This window comes from Schistosoma haematobium, chromosome 2 (assembly GCF_000699445.3).
Source record: "Schistosoma haematobium chromosome 2, whole genome shotgun sequence".
Taxonomy (NCBI): domain Eukaryota; kingdom Metazoa; phylum Platyhelminthes; class Trematoda; order Strigeidida; family Schistosomatidae; genus Schistosoma; species Schistosoma haematobium.
The window spans coordinates 26,971,844-26,996,727 of NC_067197.1; the positions used below are offsets into that span (position 1 = coordinate 26,971,844).

At 34.8% G+C, this 24,884-nt stretch overlaps 2 protein-coding genes across 5 annotated transcripts in view; one reads left to right on the forward strand and one right to left on the reverse strand.

The window, feature by feature from the left end:
• CSTF1_1 (cleavage stimulation factor, 3' pre-RNA, subunit 1) lies at positions 1-18,512 on the forward strand. 2 transcript variants are annotated; one of them, XM_051214769.1, is made up of 12 exons: positions 1-259; positions 292-419; positions 2,123-2,203; positions 3,084-3,176; positions 4,725-4,765; positions 5,799-5,921; positions 11,022-11,150; positions 14,976-15,051; positions 15,877-16,112; positions 16,891-17,035; positions 17,885-17,965; positions 18,298-18,512. In XM_051214769.1, exons 1-12 carry the CDS (start codon positions 216-218, stop codon positions 18,408-18,410), a joined length of 1,290 nt encoding a protein of 429 aa, XP_051067954.1. In that variant the 5' UTR covers positions 1-215; the 3' UTR covers positions 18,411-18,512. The 2 variants fall into 2 exon arrangements, with proteins under 2 accessions (XP_051067954.1, XP_051067955.1); XM_051214770.1 differs by lacking the exons at positions 1-259; positions 292-419; positions 2,123-2,203; positions 3,084-3,176 and adding an exon at positions 4,470-4,686.
• The window catches only part of ALAS1_1 (5-aminolevulinate synthase, nonspecific, mitochondrial), a gene marked incomplete at its 3' end in the record, with an annotated part of 17,105 nt that continues 10,721 nt past the window's right edge, over positions 18,501-24,884 (reverse strand). Inside the window, exons 6-8 of one of the 3 annotated variants that reach the window (XM_051214772.1) lie at positions 24,163-24,332; positions 19,417-19,680; positions 18,501-18,909 (exon numbers count right to left, since the gene is read on the reverse strand). In XM_051214772.1, coding sequence (XP_051067956.1) covers positions 18,664-18,909; positions 19,417-19,680; positions 24,163-24,332 — 680 coding nt within the window. Of the gene's footprint in view, positions 18,910-19,416; positions 19,681-24,162; positions 24,333-24,884 lie in introns of those variants that run through there. The other 2 variants (XM_012936910.3, XM_051214771.1) reach the window with 2 other exon arrangements.

The following is a 24,884-nucleotide window of genomic DNA, read 5'->3' on the forward strand; positions in this document are numbered from 1 at the left end:
CCAGAACACGTAATGTCAACACTCGTTGACATATTCATAACGAGATTGAACCTCCACAGTGTTACAAACTGGGAAGATTATATAGGTCAACAGACCTCGTTTCCTTATTACTGTAGACTGAGGTTCAGAGACTGTGATCCAAGCCTCTAATCCCTAGGTATTCTCAAGTTGAACTGTTTAATAATTGCTGCAAAATACAACAGTTTGCGCTACTAATGTCCTTCAAAGAAAGGGATTTGCTGTATCGTCTTATCATTAGGTACATTTTCTTTCTAAATACATTCAGCTCAGTCAACTGTTTTATGATGGTTTTCAGACTATGGCTGTTAATCTGGTTAATTTAGTAAGTCCTTCAGCGGCATGTGGTCCATCCAATCGCCTATTCCGTCTCGTAAAACTTGGCCTTTCTGCTTCTGAAGGTAACATAATTTACTCCAACAGTTTGTTTCCCCAGAATTATTTCAGTTGATTTTGTATCCACTGCCGGATTCTAGAGTCTGTCTATCATAATCTTTCATTGTGTATTCTAATAGAAATGTCTCAGTCTTCAGTCGTGGGGATAATAGTTTAATTGAAATATATTAATCGTTACTATCCAGTTTTTCTTTAAAGGCGTCCATCAATGGATCTGATTTCACCTGTTTGGGTGGGCTAAAATCGCAAATCTGACCAAATCATTTGTAACTCACTGAAGTTAACTTGTATTTATAGCAGTAGTGCGAATTTCACCAGATATCTGATGATTGGCTTTGCTTAAGATCTACTTAAAGTAGACTCGTTCACATGTTTGATAATCAACTGTTTGTCGGTCTCACATGTCTGTTTGTGCCCAGGTAAAAATCCACATTTAACTGCATGGACAGTCCCAAGTATTAAGGTTTAGTAGGTTTACATAAATTTACACATAAATATGGGCTCTGAGGTAAATCTTTTCGGTTTTATAGGACTGAAGAAGTAGTTGTAAACCACAAGATTTTTGGCGTCATAGTGGCTAAGTAGTCAGAAGGTCTGATGGCATTCTTCGAGTACCTGAATGCTTTCTAAATAACTATTACAATTTCTTCCACTTATCACTGTTCACTCACAATGGTCATTCTATTAAGTGAGTGCAAAACACCAATTGTGTAGAGTGATTTTTGGTGTAAGTTTGTAGTATTCAATCAAGTATTCATAACTCACTTCGTGATAATTGGGCTATTTATAATGTGACTTATTATAATCATTATTTATGTGATTGACCTAATAAGCATAGTGTCATTCAGCCACATTGTGTGAGTTAATAACACCCGATCGTCCATATAGAATTAAGTGGTGTAGCGGTAAATAAATCCCAAAAAAACAAATAGTTCCGTAAGTCCTCGACATTGATGCTGATCTCATTTTACTGAACACCTAGCTGAAAACCCTCTGTCACGAATGAACGTAGTTAAATGCCTGCGTGATCCGTTCTAACCATTGGATAGATAAATTGCTTTAATTTTTCCAGTTATTCTATCATCTATTAATTTGACCTTGGGTATAGATGTGTGATAGTACGCATGTGTTCGTATACTTGCTTATCTCTTTACCTGCTATTTACTTAGTTATTTACGCCACTCCAGTTTACATTTGCCATGTTTCGTCTGTTTGCTGACTTGAATATGTGGAATACATTCACCCGAAGCACTCGTATCTGACACGATATACCATTGCTCTAAATTTGTCAAGTCAACAAAATTTGTGCAAACTTAAAGAGAGTACGTGTACTTAATTGACATCAATATAATTCAGTCATACTGAGTCAGAATGGAACTAAAAGTTGTTTCTAATAGCTGTTTGGAGATCGGTATGTCGTTCGTATATAGTTTTTACATGCCCGCAAGTACTAACGATATCACAGACTTGTTTTTAAGTTTGCAGAGAGAGCGAAGTCAAACTGCAGATCGATTTGCCTGCATGTGTTTCTGTCAAGAATCACATTAATGTTGGATGCAGAGACATTCAAGGCCATGGGAACTGTGAATGTTTGCCTTATATCAACACTATTGGTAACCTTGGACGTCTGGCTAGACTGTTATGTTCCTTGTCTTTACTTGTTCTCATTTCGGAATTCAGTTTACACAAACTGTTTTTACTGTTTCAGATGAGCATGAAAAGTCAGGCGTTATTGAAGGTGAAAGTATTGCCCCAGGCACGGGAATCGATCTGGAAGTTGAGAGTGAAAGTAGGTTATACTTCCTGGAATTCACTTTTTGTTGGTGGTTTCTGGTTATTGAGTTATTATTTAGCAAATGTTGTTTTAGTTATTGTGCAAATTAATTTCCGAATTGTGAGCTTTTTAGAAAATTAAATTTCATCATGTAACTTAGTTGTAGCCTTTATATCTACTCCATAGTCTGTCATTGTTATAAACTGAACTAGCGTTATTTCCTCACTCAAAAGTACCATAGTTGTTTACCGAAAAGCATACGGACTTTGACGTTTTAGGCGTAAACTTGAAGTTGTTGGTTAAAAGTTCTTAGATCTGATTAATAAATGTTTTCTGTGTATAGTACTCTATTTTAATGTAGCCAAAATACAATAGTCATCTGTAATCTGAATAAAATACAACAATAAAACTAGTATTAAGACTGTTTATTACTTTCAAGAACATCCTTTTAATAATCAGCTTCAGTCCTGATTTACTCCACGTAATCAACATTCTATTGACCCGGTTATTGAGCTTCTTGATGCCTGTTTGGATATAGTTTTGAAATTCAGTGAAACTAGGAGACGCATTTGACAGCCATTGACTCATGATATAAATTGTCTGGGTCCTCACGATAGTGAACTTGAACCTGTTGGAACTGTTTGATTTAAAAAACACGGTAGTTGATGAAGTGAAAAAATTCTTTGAAAATAACTAAGTTCTACAGATTTAATAACATCTCGAACTAGCAACCCAATCATTTGCGGTTGTGTGATTGTACAGGATTCTTGTGAAATCTGGTAAATTAACGTTTTCAAAGCCTCTGTATGATATTAGATACACTTCAATTTGAACTATGGTACAAGTTGCGTAACAAACCTTAATTCCTTAATATTTCCGTTGACTTTGCGTACAGGTTCTACAATGGCTCCTGAGGCAGCTCTATATGAAACTTGTTATGTAACGGCACATAAGGCAGCCTGTCGTGCAGCATCCTTTAATAGCACAGGTAATAAGATGTTATAATTTTTTATTTTCATCGTTATTATTCTGGAGTTAAAGTGCAATATAAATTTATGTAAATGTTTATTAACTACTATATAAATTGTTAGTAGTGTAATTGCTCTAAATTTTAAAAGTCGTCCATTTTGTGATGTTCTGTGCATACACAATGTCGGTGAAGGTTTTTACTTTCAATCCATTGCTTAACACTTGTGGAAATCATGCTATAGTTATTTATGTATGTGTGCAAATTGCAGTAAATTAACTCGAAAAATAATCATTTTCCTGAGCGTAGGTCAGTATAGGAATGGACAGGATTTTACGGAATTGTTATTGTGTTGATTTTAATATCAGAAACCTATGTGACTGACTTCAGATATAAGGATGTTTTTCTCCAAAGCATTTCTCTTCCTCAGTAGATTTGTGGTCATATCTTCCGAAATTTCTACAGTGAACATTCTGAACACTTCTTATTGACTTTTTCCCCTTCATCTGCTTATCATTAAGGCAAGTACTTAGATACAATGCCGTTATTGTATGAACTGGATGCACAAATAATATTTTGGATGTTTAGTTATATTTAATACAAAAGATACACGGTGATACTTAAGACCGTCAGTTTACGGCAGCATTGACCACTGAACTATTTATCTAAATTACTATATTTTTAAATAATATTAAAAACCAAGTATATGTATATATATATTCAGATATGTGAAAATGACTTAAAAGTACTTTCTTTCATTTCCAAATGACATGGGTTACATGTCATACGAATAACTTTGTAAACAGCTGATTTAACTCCGTTTGAAAATATTTTCCCGTTTAGATGTACATTTTCGGTTAATAATTTTGTGCAAATAACAAAAGTAGTTGAAAGATGTCACTGTTTTTGTTGATAGACTGGTTTATTTTTTATGACTAAATAATGCGCGAAGATATTCTTTGGTCTTTCTCCCATAAGCCTTTTATAAACTATATCGTGTTTTGTGCCAGACGTTTACATGAACGTAACAGAAAACATCTGACCTAGCTTTTAGTGTTCATTAAGTTCACTAGTATTCAATATAAATCTTGAATCAGACTAATTATCCATTCCAATATTGTATTTACATTAACCGACCTCAAATTTATTGAATTAAGCACTAACTGTCTCAGGTTTCGGCTGACCATCGTGTTGCACAAAATTATAATTAATACAAGCCAGTCATTAAATTATAACCAGTAGTATGTTATCTATAGAGATTATTGACCAATCAAGAAATCCAGTGCAATTATTGGTCTGGGTATACTGGTCCACATTTTTATCAAATTTGTGATTGTTTTATGTTGAACTGTCATTATTATCTCCTCGGTTTTCGTTAACCACATACACTGGATTTTTTATTGGAGTGGAGTTGTTTAAATCTGTTGGAGATTATTTGAAATATTTTGATCTTAATATTTACTTGGTGGAAAATAACGTTTAAATTGTCGACTTCTTATAAATCAAAGGTTGAAGTGTTTGTAAACTAACTGTTCGTCGTTCTATTGTTTTAATTTTTCCTTTTGTTAGGTCAGTTAGTTGCAACAGGATCTCATGATTCTTCGATCAAGGTAAGAAGTAAATTAGTTTCTTTTGTATGACTTTCTATTCTTATAAGCACAATATCATGTTGAAGTCTTTAAAAAAGTGATATACTGAGTAAGTTATTCCTTTTGACTCGGAGTTGTTCACTCTACTAAAAATGGAAATTAGGCGTCTTTTGGTCGACCACTTATGCAACCTATTTGGTTTCATGGTTATAGAAATCATTACTTTTTACCGTATTCAATAATAAGAACTGCTAAAAAAAGGAAAAAGCGATCTAACTGGGCAGAACAAACTTCTGTAGAATTTTCTAAGGACATAACAGTAGAGCATATTACGAACATTTTAAATAAAAGCAATCAAAATACACATTTCTGTTCTACGCGATACGTGAGGATACACACTCCTTTTAATATAAAAAGAATGCATATCTTTAACAATTCCTTGTCAGAATTTAAAACAATATTTCAGATGGACTGTTCAACATAGACATTTGAAATGCTTACAGTTCGATTTTGAAACTTAGGTAAACTAATTAAAATATAATAATAGTAACAAAAAAGTAGTGCACTTGTTCGTCACAGTTACTCATTCTTTTTGGATAGAATATATATCTACGTCGAGTGGGACAGGATGACTAGTTTGCTCAGCTATAACTTAGTGATTAAAGCATTTGACTTTTAGTTAATTGGTCATAAGTTTGAAATCTGAGTCGGTTTGAGCAGCTATTTCGTATCGATAGCCTTCACAGACAGTAAGACTTAAGCTCGAGTATACAAACTTGCACTCAACATGTTGCATTACTCATTATTATTATTATTATTATTATTATCACTATTGCACAGTAAACGGATAGATTATCAAAGTGATCACTGATGAACTGTCCACGGTACTTTAGTTTATATAGCACCTAGTTTCATACCTTCTTCGACCTAGATAACTGGATAGTAATATTATTGAAGAGATTGATCTTGTAGTAAGCATAATATGTTTTCACTAATTTCATTTGCCTACCGTTTACTTTATTTTGTTTTTAAATTATAAATCACGTGTATTTAGATACTTGATGTTGAACGAATGCTAGCCAAAAGTGTCTCACCAACTGACCATTTAGGTCAAGAGACACCTCAACAACAAATGGAGACTCATCCAGTTATACGAACACTTTATGATCATACAGCTGTAAGTTACATGAGTTTCTTTTTTAAGAAAAAAAACGTTTTACAGCTATGCAGTGTTGAGTTATTTTAAATAAATTATATATTTTCAACTATTTTCTCCATTGCTATTAATTTTGTTCATAACATATGGCCAAAATATCAGTTTTTTTCTCATTCAACTCTCCAAATGTCAGATTTAATCAAGTGTATAGTATTCAAAATATGTAGACAGTTGTTCTCAATAATTGTCTTCTTGGACCACAGTTATGAAACAATATATTTAAATCAGCTAGTGTTAAATATCAAGTTAATTAAATCTAAAAATTGATGTCTAATTTTTATTTCAATGGATAAAAAAGGTAATCATAATCAGTCAAAGAATATAATTCTTTGCTGTTCCTTTTTCACATACAACACCCTGAAAATCATTCTTGTTAGTTGATTTTCAGGGGAACCTCAAAACGTCCTATAAATACCCTCATATTTTCATTGTTGGCTGGAGTACTAGTAAACTTCTTGAACTTCTGATTGTTGAGGCTTAGTTATACGGTAAATTCCCGTTTTAAGTTACTTGTGTTATTACTCCTGAATCTTAAGTTATTAGGCAGGGTTCCATGCTTAGCAGCTTTAAAATAATAAACTTTCTTATTTACATAATCAGTTTGTATTTACCACTGTACAGTACTATTGATTTTTATGGTATGTCAAAAGTAACCAATTATTATTATTATTATCTTGAATTGTACCAACCATTTATTGATTTATTTAAAATCTATGTCATTTTCGCTGTACATTAATCTATAATCGAATGCCCTGACCTTAATAAGAATTTCTATTGTTTTTCTGAATACCAGAAAAGAAAAGAATAACGAAATCTCTCCAGATCATATGATGATTGTCATTTATGACTAATTATCTATTCCATTTCTTGTGTTGGTTTTTTATCATCATTGTTAATAATAGCTACAAGTAAAGATGTAAATGTATGTTCATTATAAAAGAAAAATACGATTTTTCAAATATGAAACCATTACATACATACTCTTAGAAACGTTTTCAGAAAGACTAGTTTAACAGGGTAATAGTTTTATTTTATGTGTCATCCTTTTTATGGTTTTTCAAAATATTGAAACTAATAAATCACAAGTACTTATTAGATTTCTAATGTAGATAACTTCTAATTTGGTTCTTATGTTTTATTGATTTCTTAAACTGGATAAAGACAATTATAAAGATATTGGTTGGAATCGATCAGTGCATTATAAAACTTTCATACTTTCATTTGTAGTCTTTCAACAAAAATAACTGTTTGAAAGTTGTTTTAGTTGAGCAAGTCACAATCAACTTTCATCATATAACTTTAAAATTATAATAGGTCAAGAAGTTTACACCTTTATGTTCATCATTTACTTCATAGTTTAGCTAGCATGTAAGCTAATCAAGTAAATCTGGAATTTTACGTATAATTTCTGGATAGGAAAGATATGTTATCCGGCTAGGTCTAAATGTATTTGTATGTGGAGATGGCTTAGTCAAGTGCACAAAATCTATTTGTGAGTAAAAATCTTTAGTTATGTTTGAAGATATGGTCTCAAATTCATTTAAGTACATATATACTATTAAGTGGGATTTTTTGGTTTCATGAAGCGAATTTTCGATTGTTAAAATGAAAGAAGAAAAAGTATTGGTCGATTGATGAACTCAGTCATGTGATATGACTGATTGATGGTTGCTCGGGGAATCAGATTATTGATTTGAGCTCCACAATGATTTGAAATCAAAGTCGACACTAGCCAAGGGAATAGGCTCCTTTTTTCAATAAGATGACATACTTATATACAAAATATAAACACAAATATAATATAATAAAATGTGATAAGCAACTGGTGGAAATCGGTCTATGGGTCACTCTATCTCCAATCAATTCAGACTTCACTATGGCATCGCACAACCTCCCCCACGAAATGATATGAATCCGGAGGTCTCTTGATCATAGGTGGCTAGTATTTATTTTACCTATAAAGAAGGCAATTATCACATGAATTTGATCGATCTATGTTTGATTGCATCTCAGCGGCAGTTGACAGATAGCTAAGAGGCCAACCGTTGACATCGGCTGTAATGTATCTATGGGATACTGCAGTGGTATCTGTTGATATGCTCACAGATTTCACCATCAGTTTGTTCCTTGAATTTCTCCACTTTGTTTTTTAATTTTCTATGTGTCTTGTAGATATAAAATCTATCTTTATAGTCAATCATATTACATTTACTGGTTCGATCCTGCTTCGGTTTGGACATCCGGGCAGTATCACTGCTCTCACACAAATCAAATGAGATTTGTATGGCGCATATGTATTTTGTGCCTTCTTGTACCAATATCTATATATTCAAATAAAATAAAATAAAGAATACTGTTACGATAGTTTTTGTGCAAGCATGATTCAGTGTGTTTACATTTTATGCATACACCAGCAGTGTGTATACCTGTGTGCAGTAGACGAGTAGTCTTTTCTTATGATGCCTATCAGTCTGTAACAAATTCTTATATAAATTCAAGGTACTAGCTGTAAGATTTATTCGATTAGGGAATGAATGCTTATAGTTAATTCATGAAAATACAATACAGTTATGTGTGTCTTTTTATGTAGTTGCCACTAAGTAGAGTACAAATACTGTATTGTCCAATCTGACTCGGTCACTAAAACGGATTATGCATTTGTCCACGATTCAGATCAAAAGTGAGTGGGAAACTTTCTTGTAAAGAGTCAGTTTTCATAGATCTCGATATGTTACCAGACGAACCGAAACATGTGTGAAATGAACTTTGCTAAATGGACAATTCACTTAGCTACTTGTACTTTCGCATAATCGCTGCCTGTCTAAAGTAGTTTTCGTTAAGGTCTCTCAATAAATCATCATAGCAACTTTCATTCTTTAGCATAACACACGCTAAGAATAAAGAGCTATATTCAATGTTGTCATTGAATCGAATCTAGAAGTTTCTTACAAAACGAATAAATTATATAGGACTTAGTAATAAAATATTTAATAATACAATCATACGTAACATTAAAACATGAGTATATTTTAGATAAGTATTTTTGTTCACCCCTTAGAAACCTATTATTGAAAATTAAGTGTACAATTCTTCTTTTTCTAAGTTTTACGAGTTTCTTCTCTATTCTTAACCATTTTACGAATATAATCAAGTTCAAAACCATCCCATTTATCTCGAATTGTTTTTCCTTAATTATTATCTAAATACGTTTCCTATTTTTTGTTTGTTTTATTTTTGTATTTACACTAATAATGTTTCTAATGCATTTCAATTTGTGGTTTGTGTACTTTTGTAAACGCCCTGTTTTTCATTCGAAAAATTTTAATAGTGTTAAAACTAGATTTTGGATAAATCCTATTTCATATTCTATTTGCCTTTTACTTATTGGCTTAAGTTATGACAACTTGGGCCAATGCATATTTTTGCCCCACTCTACATTGACAATGACTGATCGATTTATTATGTGCGGTTATCAGCAGCGCTTTAAATGCTCAATATGTTATGTACGGCACTTTCAATCATCTTTCTGTTCATTTATTAAGGAAGTGTTGCATATTAGAGTGTGATTTTCATCGGAAATTCGTCAGTATAGCGCAGCTCAACATATTAGGTGACATGCACAATATTGTCAAAGTTACGGCTTGAAATGTATTTTTCAATGAAAATCACACTCTAACATGAAGCACTATCGTAATAAATGAACGGAAAGACGACAGAAAGTGCTGTACATAACATAACGAACACTTTAAGCGTTGTTGATAACCGCAGACAATGAATCAATCCGTTGAGCTGCGCTATACTGACATGTTCAAAAAAGACAATTGTGGGTAGTTCCAGATACTTGGAAAAAAATCCTTATCGAAAATTTCACCCCGATATCAAGCGCTGGATGGGAAAGTGACTGTAAGTGCCAGTTACAATTCATTAAACATTCCAAATGTTGCGGATAATCTCAACCTACTTATTCGCTATAGTTTTATCAATTGCCCTTTCACAAGATAGTTTGAGTCACGCAGATTGACAAATGAGCTGGTGGACCATTGATAACAACATTTATGAGCCTACGCGACTGATATTTCATTCTAATTTTAAATTATTATAGTGCGTACTGTTTGTGTGCGCCCAACGACTCCACATTAAGGTATGAAGATATTGCCTCAAGATCGTCATTGGTTTCTGTTTTGAGTCATGTTTGATAAGGTCTAAAGCCCACTAGGTTGCACTGCCTCTCGGACTCCAACCAGGAAATCATGATAGACCGATAGAAGTCAGTCCTATACATCTTTCTTTCGTACCCTATGGCCATTTAATAAACTGGCCACCTCATCGCTTTTCTATCAGTAAATTATGCGCAATATGTAGGTCTCTGGGATGACATTCTTAACACATATTCAATCAACTGAAGCCAGTGTTTCAAAATGTTGACACCAAGTCATTTATTGTCGCTGTGCCCGAACACACATTACCTAACATCCATATTAACATGGTGCCACTGATTCATCAATCCTTCAGGGACAATGAGGATCACACAAAAAGAGTCGTCGAATATTATCAACTACATAGGGCAGAAGTGCTCTCATCGACGCGTTGTAAACCCGATCTTTTGCAGCCAGAATAACATGACGGCACCAAATGTGGTTTATGTTGGCTTAAACTGCTCTAGCTTTGACTTTATGTAGGTTCGTCTCATCTGACACGCCATCACCAACACAGCTACCCTGACACACGAACTGAACAGATTAAAGTTGTATGTAGTCAGATAATCAGTATCAAGAATTGTTTTACTTCTTTGAGAAGTAGTAGCTTAATGGTTAAGTTGATGGAATTTCAGCTACGATTTTCCATGTTCGAAGTTGATTTCACCTTATTTTATTCTGATAACCATCTGTTGATACAACTATCACTCACACAACTAAATTTTACCCTAAAGACGGATGCACAAACATGTTCTTAATGATGAAGCTGCTGTAAAATTTTGTTTTTTCTTGCATTAACATAGTTAACCAACTTTCGTTTTACCATACTACCAATCGTCTCCATTTTTAACGAAAACTTTTGTAGGAAGTTACATGTGTAGATTTCCATCCAGATCCAACGCTGCAAATCCTTGTTAGTGGAAGTAAAGATTATACAATCAAACTGTTTGACTTCTCAAATCCATCTGTTAAAAAGGCTCAACGAAATATTCCGGTAAGTAGCTTCGACAAATTGGTATGTGTACATTTCTTATAACCTAATTCATTTTTGTTTCATCTCGAACTTATGTTCTTTGGAAATCATCGGATTCTCGATGGTACACGGCATGTGTTTTAAATCTAACATTAGTAAACACTCGTTATATTTTAGGGTTGAACTCATGATTTTTATATCTTGTTGAACCTTGTTCCCAGCTTCCGTATCATCTATAACTCATAATCACACCAAGGCAATTATTTAAGTCTAACATGTGATTCTTATGATCGTATTTATAACTTTTTTGAAACTAGAAGTATATCGGATGCATGTTCTAATTCATTCCTACCGAGTTTAAGTCGAATAACTTGTCAAGTAAAGACTTATTAATCAGTTCCTCTGACCTCCTGCTCGATATTTAACTGCTAAAGTACTATTTGACCATAGATATCTTATGGGCCTTGTTCGCAGATTGTAGAATAATCAAGTGATCAATGTATAGGTTAGACGTTGGGTACTAGTTACGGATCATAAATCGGTTCATGAGGTTGCTGAGGGTATGTTAAATATCCCTAACCACTATTTACCCTGAGCCACTATACTGGCTAGCATAAGAATAACGTTTAGGAGCGCTGAAGGTACTCAAGCAAAGATATATCGCCAGATCACATTATCATTAGTTTCTGGTCAAACCACGTTAAAAGGTGTAGACTCTTTGATTGTACAAGTTGGATGATATAAATGAAAATCAGTCATGATGGTGGAGTTGTATTCGTCATCTATCTTTTCCGAAACCTTAAGTTTAATGTCACTCCATAATTCCCTGATCTTATTCACTCCTTCCCAACCGTATTTTGTATCTAGCTACAGCCAGTTTGTGATGCAAACCGGAAAGTTGAATCTTCTAAAACACCATATACTGTTAATAATCGTCTGATCACTAGTGTTTAGCTTCGAGTATTATTTTCCGGAGTTCCAATGATAAACTATGATCAGTGGCTTTCAACTGTGTTGGAAGTGAAGGAGTTACTCACCAATGGGATAGGATGATGGTTGTGCAATATCCCATATTGACTGAATTGAGAAATGTAAACTATTTGTTGCTGGCTCAACGGTCTAAAAGTTAAGCACTCATACCAAGACCTAAAGGTTTTAGGTCAGTTCCCTGTTAAGGTCATGGTTGAGCACTTCTTAGAAGCCCATACTGGAACAAAAAAAAATTGAGTGCTTCATAGTCTTCAATGGTTTTCCAGACAAAATTAGTCGGTGATACCAACTGTAAAATCCACAACCCTTCCTATTACTATATATATATATATATATATAAAATATTGTTTTTCATAGTAATTGATATTATTTCGGTTGACTTGCTTTTAATCTTATTAATTTCTTCTCCTACTACTCTGTCATAAAATGTGGCATCGTAGATTAAAACACATTTATGCCAGATCATATGTTATCTATTATTGAATAATTTCATTATTTATGAACTAACCAAATAAACTATCGCCTAATTGAAAATCAATTTTCTTCATACATGTTTATGCGTATTTCTATGTGTGCATACATTTAATATTACTTTTCTGTTTGTTATTTATTTATCAGCGTAATTTGTTTAATTCCTATTATACATGAATATCAATAGATGTCGTCTGAACAACTCATAGTTATGTTATGTCCGTAACTTCATTGTGTTTTATTCATATATACAAAGTAATGATATAAACTAATTGAACTATTAATATACATGTAGGATATTGGCATTGATAATGACTTAAGTATTTAAGAATAATTTTAGAAATATATTCACGTAATAAACTGATTGTCTGTAATTACGTTCGAACAACTTGAATCTAAACTAGTGGCAGTATGACTACTGGAGCTCGGTGTTTTTAAAATGACAAACACTGCATAAATTGTTGGCTTTTTATATCCACTCTGAAACGACAATAATAAGCAATCATAATATTTTTATGATTATTACCATTATTTAACGACAGGTTTAAACAGTACAAAGGGGGGAAAGATGTGAAAACGTTTTCATCATGAGTGGGTGGGTGTGGATGATACAGTTAAACTACAGTTGTTTTAATGTTATTCATACTGTTTTGCGTGAATGATAGTCTTAATTGTTTCGTACATCTAGCTAGTCTGTTTATTGAAATCTATTCGGTAGATTCAATGAACAATGTGTCCAGTTGGTTATTTCAATAATTTAATCAATTATATTGTTTCACTATAATACACCTATTATATATAAATCCTCGCAAGTGGTCGGTCAAATTTAACATATAACCACTAACTTTAATGACTTGATACTGTATTGTAATTTATTTAATGCTGGATGACTGAAAACCATTAGAAAGTTATGATTTATGCTGTTAATTTATTACAGTTCTAAATCCTACTTCTAAGGAACATATCAAACTAAGCAGTCTTAACCCTGACATTGTGTTGTCAAATCTGAAGTGGAATATTACTATGTTACTCTGACAATGTTCTTTTGCTTAAAAATGGTCACATTTGTTATGTTTTGTTGTTAGCTAACTTGTACTATGTACTACTCTGTGAACTGTAAACTTTCAACTTCCTTTTGTTTGACAGTTATATTACAAATTATTGAGTGGTGTAGTGAAAACACAACTCGTCATGGAACCTCGTATAAGTTGTTCTCTAGTCTTATTTCTTAATCAATTATGAAATAATTTTAAAGATATCTTTCTTTGATTAGATTTCTGTTGATCTGTTCCCTTTTTTCCACTGATTAAGGCTTGGAAGTCAAGTGTTTTAATCATTAAATTAGACTAGATTGTTTTCATTTACATCCTGTCTTTATCCATTCAAAATTCACTCCTGTTTTTACAACCCGTTATCACTGCAATCTTAAAATGTTACTTTAACGATTGTAATGAGTGTCGGGACAATATTACTTGAATTTTTAAGTTAAGTGAACTGTTAGATTGATACAAGCATATTATGGTTGAATAGTTTTCATCTTGTGGCTAGATAGATGTTTTATCCTCTATTACATACTATCATTTCACTTTATATATTTATTGACTAAGGTAATGAAAACAATCTTTAAAAATTGTTCCCATCACAATATTCTTTATCAAAACTATAAAACATTATTTTGGAATGTAAAAATGTGTTATTCACTTTGAAATTTACCATCTTAGTAATCATAAATTTTAGTTAGGAAATTGAATAATTGATTGAAAAATAAAATATAGGTCTTTTTGTAAGCAACGATGGATAGTGGCTAGCAGTGTAATCCAGGACGCGCGTTTCGTCCTATTTGGGACTCGTCAGCTGGATGTACCTGCATCTCAGAGTTGACGTTCACTCAGGGACTCGAACCCAGTACCATATTTAAGATCAGTTAATTTTTGATCTTTTTTACAAAGTTGACTATAATGGTTAGAAACATTTAGAATATAATTAGAAATTAACTAATCATGTGTTTCATAATAATTGATTGTATCCATATCATCTATTCCCTGTGTCTTTGTGTAAATGTTATTTGCACTTTTTTTTCTAAAAATAACCTAATCACAGTATGAAATTGTTAAGAAATGAATATCTCTAATAATTTCTCTTGAAGACTTATTGATCAATGAAACAAGAAAACTGTTTATTCAGTAACATGTTTTCTTTGGAAATCATTTCCTTTGCGTGTATATGAATATTTTATTTATTTATCTTTGTTTTTCTTAAGTACAAATGATATTACCACATATAGATAAATCGATTTGGAATTTTTCATTTCATTATATGTTTGTTAATTTGGCATTTTGTCAGTATTTTCTAATAATTGTTCGCTCTTTTTTTTTCTTTCTTTAGGAAGCTTCCCCAATACGAACTTTACATTTTCATCCATCTGGTAACTTTTTACTTGTTGGCACTCAGCATAAAACACGTAAGCCTTTTCGTACAAATTTTTTAAAAAAATTTAATAGTGACTACATCTCCTTACGATACTCTACTGCCTTGTGGATCAGACCTTCAAGTCAAAGGCTCCGGGTGTGGCCCCCTAAGAAAACCACCTGCTTCGGTTTGAGCACCCGAGCAGTATCACAGCCTTCACACATATCAAGTGAGATCTGTGTGGCGCATATATATTTGGTGCCTCCTTGTACCAATATCTATGTGTTAAAATAAAATAAAACAATAATATAAACACATCTGTAAATATTTACGTCAGTAGTATGTTTGGAGTGCAATGATCTTTTAATGGGCAATCTACTGTATAAATCATCAATACATCTCATAATTCTTTTCATTTAAAGTGAAGGTGGTAGTCAAGATGAATTTACGAACTAAACAGTCTTCTCAAACTGGTTGTAAGAGATATTTTTCCCTAAGAACGTAAAAATGGATTTATCAGAAGATAGTAACAAAATCGACTGGTTAGTCATGTAAGCCAGTCGAACTTTTGATACTATTTGGGAAAAATTAAAAAGTTCCAAGTAGATTTTCTATTTATGTATTTTAGAGAAACTGATTAGGAAATCTATCAAACATGATGTTAGTTATTACACATAATCGATTTCTCGTATCTCATCAGAATACGAAAAAAACTGTGAGCAGGGCTTTCTGATGTCCATTCTTTTTTTTCAGCCACAGTATTTGCTCCTAGGATCTATATCAAAGCACTCAAACTGAAGGGTGTTTCTTTTTATTGTTCTGAATAATGCATGACTGCTATATTTCATCTTTTATAACTACATTTTCCCTATTATAGTTCGTTTATATGATGTACAAACCTGTCGTTGCTATGTATCAGCCGTTCCAGAAGACCAACACCTTAGTGCAGTTAATATGGTTCGGTGGTCACCGAATGGAACTGCTTTTGTTACTGCTGGGATGGATGGCAGCTTCAAGATTTGGGATGGAGTTTCATGTAGATGTGTTAACACATTTGAAGCTGCACATGATGGTGCACCTGTGTGTTCCGTAGTTTTTTCACGTAATGGAAAAGTATGTCAAAAAGTTTGAATATGCTTCCCTTTATATCTATATTTGAATATCATTTTGGGACAATATTACAGTTTATTTCGCAGAGATACCTTGTGCATAATGTAGTGAATAATATCATCAATACTCCTTAATTTGTTGAGTGATCGATCCATTAGTCACTAAATACGATTCTTATCAAATAGATTCCATCGATTATTTGTTGGTTTATGTGAACCAAATAGTCCAATCTATCTTATATTCCAATCTCAGTAAGTGAACCACTCGTAGCATTGGTGGGAAATGCCACATGTAAATATGGTACCATACATTTAATTTAGTATAATTCGAAAATACTCATCAGAAGTGTCAGTATGTGCAATTCTTTTGCTTGAACAATTGGGTCAACGTGAAGCAATGTATGCATGTGCCAGGTTCTGCGTTGCATTTGACTTACTCAATCCTAGATAAAATTCCCGCAAATGGATTTTATGAGATTCTTTATATAGCACAAATAAGTATTTTGATGTTGTAACCCAAGATAGTATGTTGCTTGTAGTGGTGACACAAAACACTGAATCAACCTAGCTACACTGCTGAATTAAGGCTGACTGTCCGAAAACATATCAAAATTCATAGCAAGTATAAAATCGTTAGTTTTATATTGTAGTCTACCCTACACTGGCCGGTTCTATCTCAGTTTTAGAGGCTTCCCAAGTTGAAAACAATACTCATTGTGATATAATTGTATCATTTTTCGTTTGTAATAAAAAATTTACAATGTGCATATTTCCATTTTTAGTATATCCTTAGTTCCGGTAAAGACAGTGCAGTTAAATTATGGGAATTAGCCACTGGACGATGTCTTATAACCTACACTGGAGCAGGTACAGTAGGACATCAAACACACAGATCAATGGCTGTCTTTAATCACACAGAAGATTATGGTAAGTTGACCGATTAATACACGTTGTAGTTCTCATGTTTGGCTTTCATTTGTTTTTGATATTATTTAACTTTCTACGCCTTCGATGTTATTAATCCTCTTTTTTTCTGCGCTGATGTGCCAGCTTGAACCGAGACACTTGTGCCATATCCTACGTTAACTACAACTGACCGTTGCATTGTTACGATGGAAAATACCAATGGATAACGCATAAGTTTATATTATGCTCATCTCGGATACCAAAGATAAGAGTCATGAGAGAACTTAGATACTATAAAATTAGTGGTGAAGTAGAGATACTTCATCTGCATGTAAAAGAGTTGAGGTTTACACGACAACAATTACTACCGTGACTTTCGTAATATGCTAGTGCTATGTAACTAACACATTCCTATTAGCTAATTTCCGTTGCAAAATACTACATCTACTGTGTTTTCCGACCTACTTGTTAGAAGTTATCAAGGGATTAAAATCATGGACTTTAATTAATCGTCCAAGAGACATTTCCCGACCGACGTCTACTTCAATAATATTCTACCCTTAGTAGTGGTATTCAATGCGTAAGTGATAATATTTACAAAGCGATTTCATTATATGTACGAAATGCTTCGAAAACATCGAGTGTCTTGAATGTCTTCCGCTTTTAATAACCATGTTTGATATTTGCAGGTAAATTTAAAAAGAAATCAGTTAGAACTTTGTAGGAGAAATAGGTCATTTGAAATGATTTCATCAATGCCTACTTGTAGCCGTACTTAGAAAAGTCGTATTTTTTTAATGTGACCATTATCGCACTTATTTTAGCATTAATTCAAGCATACAATTATATTTATTGTTTTTCTCTGTATAGTACTATTCCCAGACGAAGCAACAAAAAGCCTGTGTTGTTGGGATTCACGTAATGCTGACAGACAGCGTTTATTAGCCCTTAGTAAGTTTATACACAGTGACAATAGTTTTTTATTAAAATTTAGAAAATCTACCAATTTATAAGTAACGTAAAAGTTTATTCATTATGAACGAATCATTGCGAAAACTGTTTATCAGTTTACAATTAATTTGCTTTTGCAGCTTAAGATTTATTTTAAAGCGACGGGAAAATCATTCTAACCTCCTCTCACTATTGTATATCAAACAGACTACAGTGATACACAGTAGTTTATTTACATAAAACCTAGTTCATTCACGCTATTATATTTATCATTAACTACCTTGTACTATATTGGTTGGATGCTTTTACCTAATTTTTTTTCTCTGTACTAGATCATAACGGGCCAATCCGATGTTTTGTACATTCACCAACAACAGCGGCATTTATGTCCTGCAGTGATGATAATCGTGCAAGATTTTGGTATAAACGTCCTATATCAGACTGAAATTATTGTAACCATAACATTGGACAGACTGCTTTATTTTGTACAAACCAAACTGTTTTATTATTGTTTAAGAAGAGAAATAAAGCATTGTTAATTGTTAAACTAACATTTTATTCAAATTAAGTAGACATTCTTTTACATGACTGAAAATGACTGATGAAGAAATAAATAAAACTAAACAATCGAATTTGTGTTTGATCACCTACTTTAAACTAACAATCAAATAATATTAATAATTTGTTTATCTTCAATGTTAACCAGCTTGTCGGGTGATTTTTCTTGCTGATTCAACATTCAAAGGTAAATTGTATTTTTTCCATACCATACATAAAGAATCCACTAGTTCTTCAGTTAGTTTATCTGTATGATGCGGTGTGGGTGCAATACGCAAACGTTCATCTCCTATGTCTACAGTTGGGTAATTTATCGATTGCACATATATATTATGTTCGGATAACAGTTCTTCTGATATTTTCGTACATAGTTTCGCTTCACCGACCTATTAATACAGATAAATTATAAAACACTTATAATAGTGTAAAAATCAAATAATTAGAATTGTATACATATTTCTATAAATGAAAATGTGAAACACTAACAGATCATTATCAAATTTGAATTCATTTAGATCAATCATCGACTGATGGGTTAGAAAGTTCTTTTATTCCTAGAACAAATTTAATGACACAACAGCGTGTATTTCTTGTATTTCTTCCAGTACTGCAGATTAACTGATGGTTAAAACTACTTTGAATTGAAGCTATTACCTATTGGATAAATTCAAATGCCTAAACCAATGAGTTGAAACTCACTAGTTTAAATTCCTATTCGAATCGGTAAGTAAATTAGTTAATTAGCATAGACTGTTACAAATGGATTCGACTAATTGTTATGTAATTACCTACTTGCACTTAATAGATTAGTTCTCACACACTCGGGCTTTGTTAGTCAGATCAAAGTACTAATGAAACATAAAAATTATCAAATTAGAAAAATATAAACTTACATGTAGCGGAATAATATGTGACGGCGCTTCAATCACAGGCAATCCTGCTTGACGGAGACTTTGGCGTACGATAGATACTCGTTTTTGGTGTTCTGCACGAAGTTCTTTTCCTTCAGAAGATTTCAAAATTTGAATACTTGTTTGGGCAGCAGCCAAAGAATGTGGTGGTAGTGAAGTAGTAAATATAAATCCAGAAGCATAAGATCGGATCATATCAACTAGTTCAGAACTTCCTGCTAAATAGCCTCCGATACTAGCAAAAGCCTGCGAATACGAAAATAGACAATAAAATTAGCGATAATCATAAAATTCAGTCAGCTACAACGTAGGACCAGGCATATATGTGCATCGGTCCAGGTTGCCATACCGCATCAGCACAACAAGATGAACAGCGGATTCATAGCAGTGGTTAGGTCAAAGGTGGTAATATATAAGAGAAAGATTGCATATAGAGATATATTACAAGAAGAAAGAATTGGTTCGTACAAAGAAAGATATGAAGCGATTTTAATCTCTTAGTTTAAGGGGAGACAGGGAGTGTATACATCGATGCCATTGTGATCGATTCTGAGCCATGTCACCAAGAGTCTCCAACCATTGGTTACGATAGTCACGCGGACCCCAACCAAGTAGTCTGCATCTACCAACATGGCTCAGACTAGAAGTTAGTGACTTCAAGCACTGATGCCACGTTTTGGTTTGGCCGCCCCTAACTTTCTTCCAACCATCTCCAATACCAGATAGCATTGCACGTCGTGGTAATCGATATTCAGGCATACGTAACACGTGGCCCAACCATCTCAGTCGATGAAAATTCACAACCTCATCAACTGATTTACCATCATTCCCTAATACCCTGTGTCTAACCTCACTATTACTTACCCGGTGATCCCAGCAGACGCCAGCAATATTTCTAAGGCATCTGTGGTCAAATACTAGTAGCTTACGCGTGTCTTCTACTCTTAATGGCCATGTTTCGCTGCCGTAAATTAAAACAGAACGGACTGCCGCGCAGTATACTCATCCTTTTATTGATAGACGGATATCTCGCCTTCGCCACAGGTGACGTAAGTTGGCAAAAGCCAAATGAACTTTTCGAATCCGTGCTGAGATTTCGTCAGACACCAACCCATTAGGGCTGATCAGACTTCCAAGATAAGTGGAGTTGTCAACGCGTTCGACTACTTCACTCCCTATCCTTAGTTCAGGTGTTAACGCAGACCAGTCCTGAAGCAACAACTTGCATTTAGAGGGAGAGAAGCGCATTCCAAACATTCTGGCATTGTTGCTTAGTGCTACCAAAAGACTCTGCATTTTGTCAGCGTCTTCACCAAACAGGACTATGTCATCTGCGTATTCTAAGTCGATAAATGGACCTCCTGGATGGAGATCAATACCCGAGAACTCAGTCGACGAGAAAGTTATTTCCATCAGTAGATCTATGATGAAGTTAAACAAAAATGGGGAAAGTGGACAGCCTTGACGGACACCATTTGAGGTTGCATAATCAGATGACAGTTCGCCATGAGCTCTGACTCGACTAGTAGTGTTCGAGTAAACAGCCTTCACAGGGTTTATGTACTTCTGGGGTACGCCTTTCAATGACAGACACTGCCACAGAATCTCGCGGTCTACAGAGTCAAATGCTGCTTTTAAGTCGAGAAAGACCACCATTGTTGGACGCCGATAAGTATGCCTGTGTTCTAGAATCTGACGAATGGTGAATATGTGGTCGATGCAGCCACGACCAGGTCTGAAGCCAGCTTGGTTCTCTCGTGTTTGCAGTTCACGAGTCTTAGTTAAGCGTCTGATAATTATCGAGGCTAGTATTTTAGATATTATATTAGTTAAACTAATCCCTCTATGGTTGTCACAGGATGATTTTGACCCTCTCTTATAAATTGGGACGATAAGTGATTGCGACCAGTCAGATGGAATAACGTCTAACTCCCAGATCTTAGCTAAAATATTAGTCAACCTAATCGCTAAAATTGGACTACCATCCTTAAAGACCTCTGGAGACAATCCATCTGGACCAGCTGCCCTTCCTCGTTTCAGACTAACTATAGCCTTTTGAACTTCTGCTACAGTTGGGGGACCTACTTCAATGTTCCATTCACACTGTCTGGGAATGGAGGGTAGTTTTAGAGTGGCTGAAGGCCAGTTGAACTGTTCTCTGAAATGTTCCGCCCATCGTTCTAAACGTCTGGACTGAGAGCAGATGAGAGTATCGTCTTTTTCCGAAATAATCTCACACTTGACTTATTAGTTCCAGTTTCTTTTATTAGTCTGTAAAGCTGTCTTGTGCTCCCTATAGTCGCCGCCTTTTCCATCTCTTTTGCTTTCATTGCCCACCACTGCTCACGGTCGTTTCTTAGACTTTTTCTTAACCTAGATCTGATTTGTTGTCGCTCTTCATCATGTTCGGAACCTGATGGGACGAGTTTGCGAGAATCCATCAGTGTGATAGACTTTGAGGAAATCCACTGGTTTTTTGTAACTATGTGGTTTAAGTCACTAATAAATTTCATTGCTGTTTCCACAGCAGTTTGTATATCTTTCCAAGCAACATCTGGGTCAGCCTCGTTTTCAGAACTACCTAAGTGTGAACTCAGTTGTTCCTGGAACCTACATTTGGTGTCCTCGATACTCAAATCAGTTCTAATAAGTCTTCTTACTGTGGCTTTTTTGCGTCCAGTGAGGCGTAAGCAGATGCGTGCCCGTATTAGGGCGTGGTCGGAATCCAAGCAGGTACTCCAAAATGAGCGACAATCTTCTACAGACCCTCTCCAACGACGACTGATGGCAATATGGTCTATTTGAGTCCATCGTTGGTTTGGTGTAGGGGGTCGCCATGTTAGACGATGTCTCTCCTTATGCTTAAAATTTGTGTTTGCTAAAAATAAACGATTGTCTGAGCACAGTTGCAGCAGACGATCACCATTATCTGTTCGTTGTGCCGGAATACTAAAATACCCACCTAAATGCCTTTCTGTTTGGTTTAAACTACCTATCTGGGCATTAAAGTCACCTGCTACGAGTACTATGTCTGAATGTTTAGCTTTCTGAAGAAGTTCAGATAGCTTTCTGTAAAATTCATCTTTCACTTCATCTGAGCTGCAGTCGGTGGGAGCGTAGGCAGAAACGACAAAAAGGCAACGACATGTGTCCCTATCCTTCCGAGTTCTTACGGAGCCGTTTAGCCGAACAGCACATAAACAACTGTTAACGGAGATCCACTCTAACAGTGCTTGTTCTGCCCTCATGCTTAGTGCTGTCCCTACTCCTGCCAGTCCACGAGAGCTGGCCGTCGAGTCACCAGATACACGGAGGGTGTATCTCGTTGGCTCTCCGTTTTGTCGAGGTGAGGTCAAGTGAATGACCACACTGGAATCATGTATGCGTGTTTCGGAGACACAGCATACATCAATGGAAAGAGACTCTAGGGTTTTAGCCAAGGAAGCCTGCTGCCCGATTTGACATAGGGTGCGTACGTTGAAGGCTCCAATGTGTAGCTTGGAGCGAGGTTTCAGTAGACCTGGGACAGTGTTTTGAGCACTAGAATTGTTGGCTATGGTGACACTTGAGGGGGAAGCCGAAAGAGGACGTTTAGAGTTGAAAGTCGATGTAGGAGGAATAATAGGAATTGAAGAGGAAGGTTGATTATGAATACAGTGGTCTTGAGTGCTGTTAGATGTATGAGGGCGGTTATCACTTCCCGGTTGCCCACACCGAGGAAGGGTTCTTCTGGAGGTACCTGAAAAGGAAATTGGATTAGAGGCGGTCTCAGTGACCTGAGAGCGTGACCGTAGTGCCCAAGGGACAACTGCTTGAGGCCGGTCGCGCACGGCCTTTTCGTGGGAGGTTTTTAATGTGTTAGCTCCGTTCTTCAAAGGGCCTTACCGCCGGAGACGGAAATCCGTGAGGTAAGGTGTGCATTTTTAGGGTCGATCTTTTCTAACCCCATCCCTCCTTGTGGGAAGGCAGCATTGCTGTCATGCTGGTTGTCTGAAGGAAACACCTTACTGCTGTCACACCTCTCTACAGTCAGCAGTATGACTTCGCCTTCGGACCTTGGTTTTGTTGCTTTAAGTCTTACCGCTCTTCAACCGACCTATCTGACATGGTAGGACCTTGAGGAACGGTTGTTCTATCCAGTATAGCTCGCTTGCTTCATCACGATAGGCAAGCCCGACCACCACGTCAAGGTAGCAACAACGGTCGGGAATCATAAAATTACACATAACATTGATCAGGAAAGTAATATTTGATTTGGAAACATTTTATGATGAACGTATTATGTAAAATGATAAGATTTAGCGAGCGATAGTGTCATAATCGGTTAACCTTTTGATTTATTGTCATGTATTTTTGCTGTCAATGATGGTCATGTGAATTAAACATGAAACGAAAAGATGGCCATTTCGTACGTGAACAAACTACAATACAAGTAGCAAATGATAAAAAATTAGTTTGTGAACTATCAAACTAGTAAGTTACCAATGACGTAAGACTTTTCATGATTTACGCAGGGTTACTATACAATTAACATGAATCTCAATTTATGGATAGTACGTACGTGCATCTCATACATACTATCAGATGACGTGCACTGCGAAATTTGATCTACCACCTTTTTCTAAAATCTCTCAGTGCAAGTTTAATGCTTGAGTATAAATTTAACAAGATTGTTTAAACTACAGGTATGTGAAAAGTACAAATAACTGTTTAATATAATTAGCAAACCTTTCCAAGTGTACCCGTAATTGCATCTATCCTATGCATCTGACCATCACGTTCAGCAACTCCAGCTCCATGTGCACCGTATAAACCAACAGCGTGAACTTCATCAACAAATGAGAGTGCTTTATTAGCTTCAGCAACATCTAATAAATTCTTCAATGGACAAACATCACCTATGATTATAAAAATAAATAGCTTTTAAATATTTAAATATAACAGTTTGTAGGTGAATGAAAATTCGCCCGATAAATGTTAAATAACAATGAAATCAATGATAATAATATTTAATTGAAACGGTAAGAGATCATGTGGTATAAGAAAGGATAGATAGGTTCTAAAACAAAATATGGCTTGCTCTTTTCAAAATGATAAAGGGAACTATGTGTATGAAATATGGCTTAAACGAAATATACACTACTTCTACATGAATCAGTTTTCAGACAGTATTTAGTATAGATTTTAGTTGAGTGATTATTAGTAAATGAGATTTAGCCACTACGTTGTGCTCCAGTTACGATATTGACCATTTTTGACCACAAACTGCTTATCGTACAAAGAGATGGATAATAATAACTACAGAATGTGACCAATCAATCCATACTAAGATAGGGAGGTCCACTGAGAAGAATAACTACTATCATAAATAACTGCGTTGTAAGTCTTACTGAAATGTATTATCAGTGAAGCTGTTATAAGTGACCAGCACTCTCTTCTGGAAATTTTAA

Excerpts from the sequence above, each read along its gene's own strand:
- CSTF1_1 (XM_051214769.1), top strand. The coding sequence starts at position 216 with ATGTCCTTCAAAGAAAGGGATTTGCTGTATCGTCTTATCATTAG. Across the intron at positions 4,766-5,798 it reads CTCATGATTCTTCGATCAAG|ATACTTGATGTTGAACGAAT; the intron begins GTAAGAAGTAAA and ends ACGTGTATTTAG. Across the intron at positions 11,151-14,975 it reads AGGCTCAACGAAATATTCCG|GAAGCTTCCCCAATACGAAC; the intron begins GTAAGTAGCTTC and ends TTCTTTCTTTAG.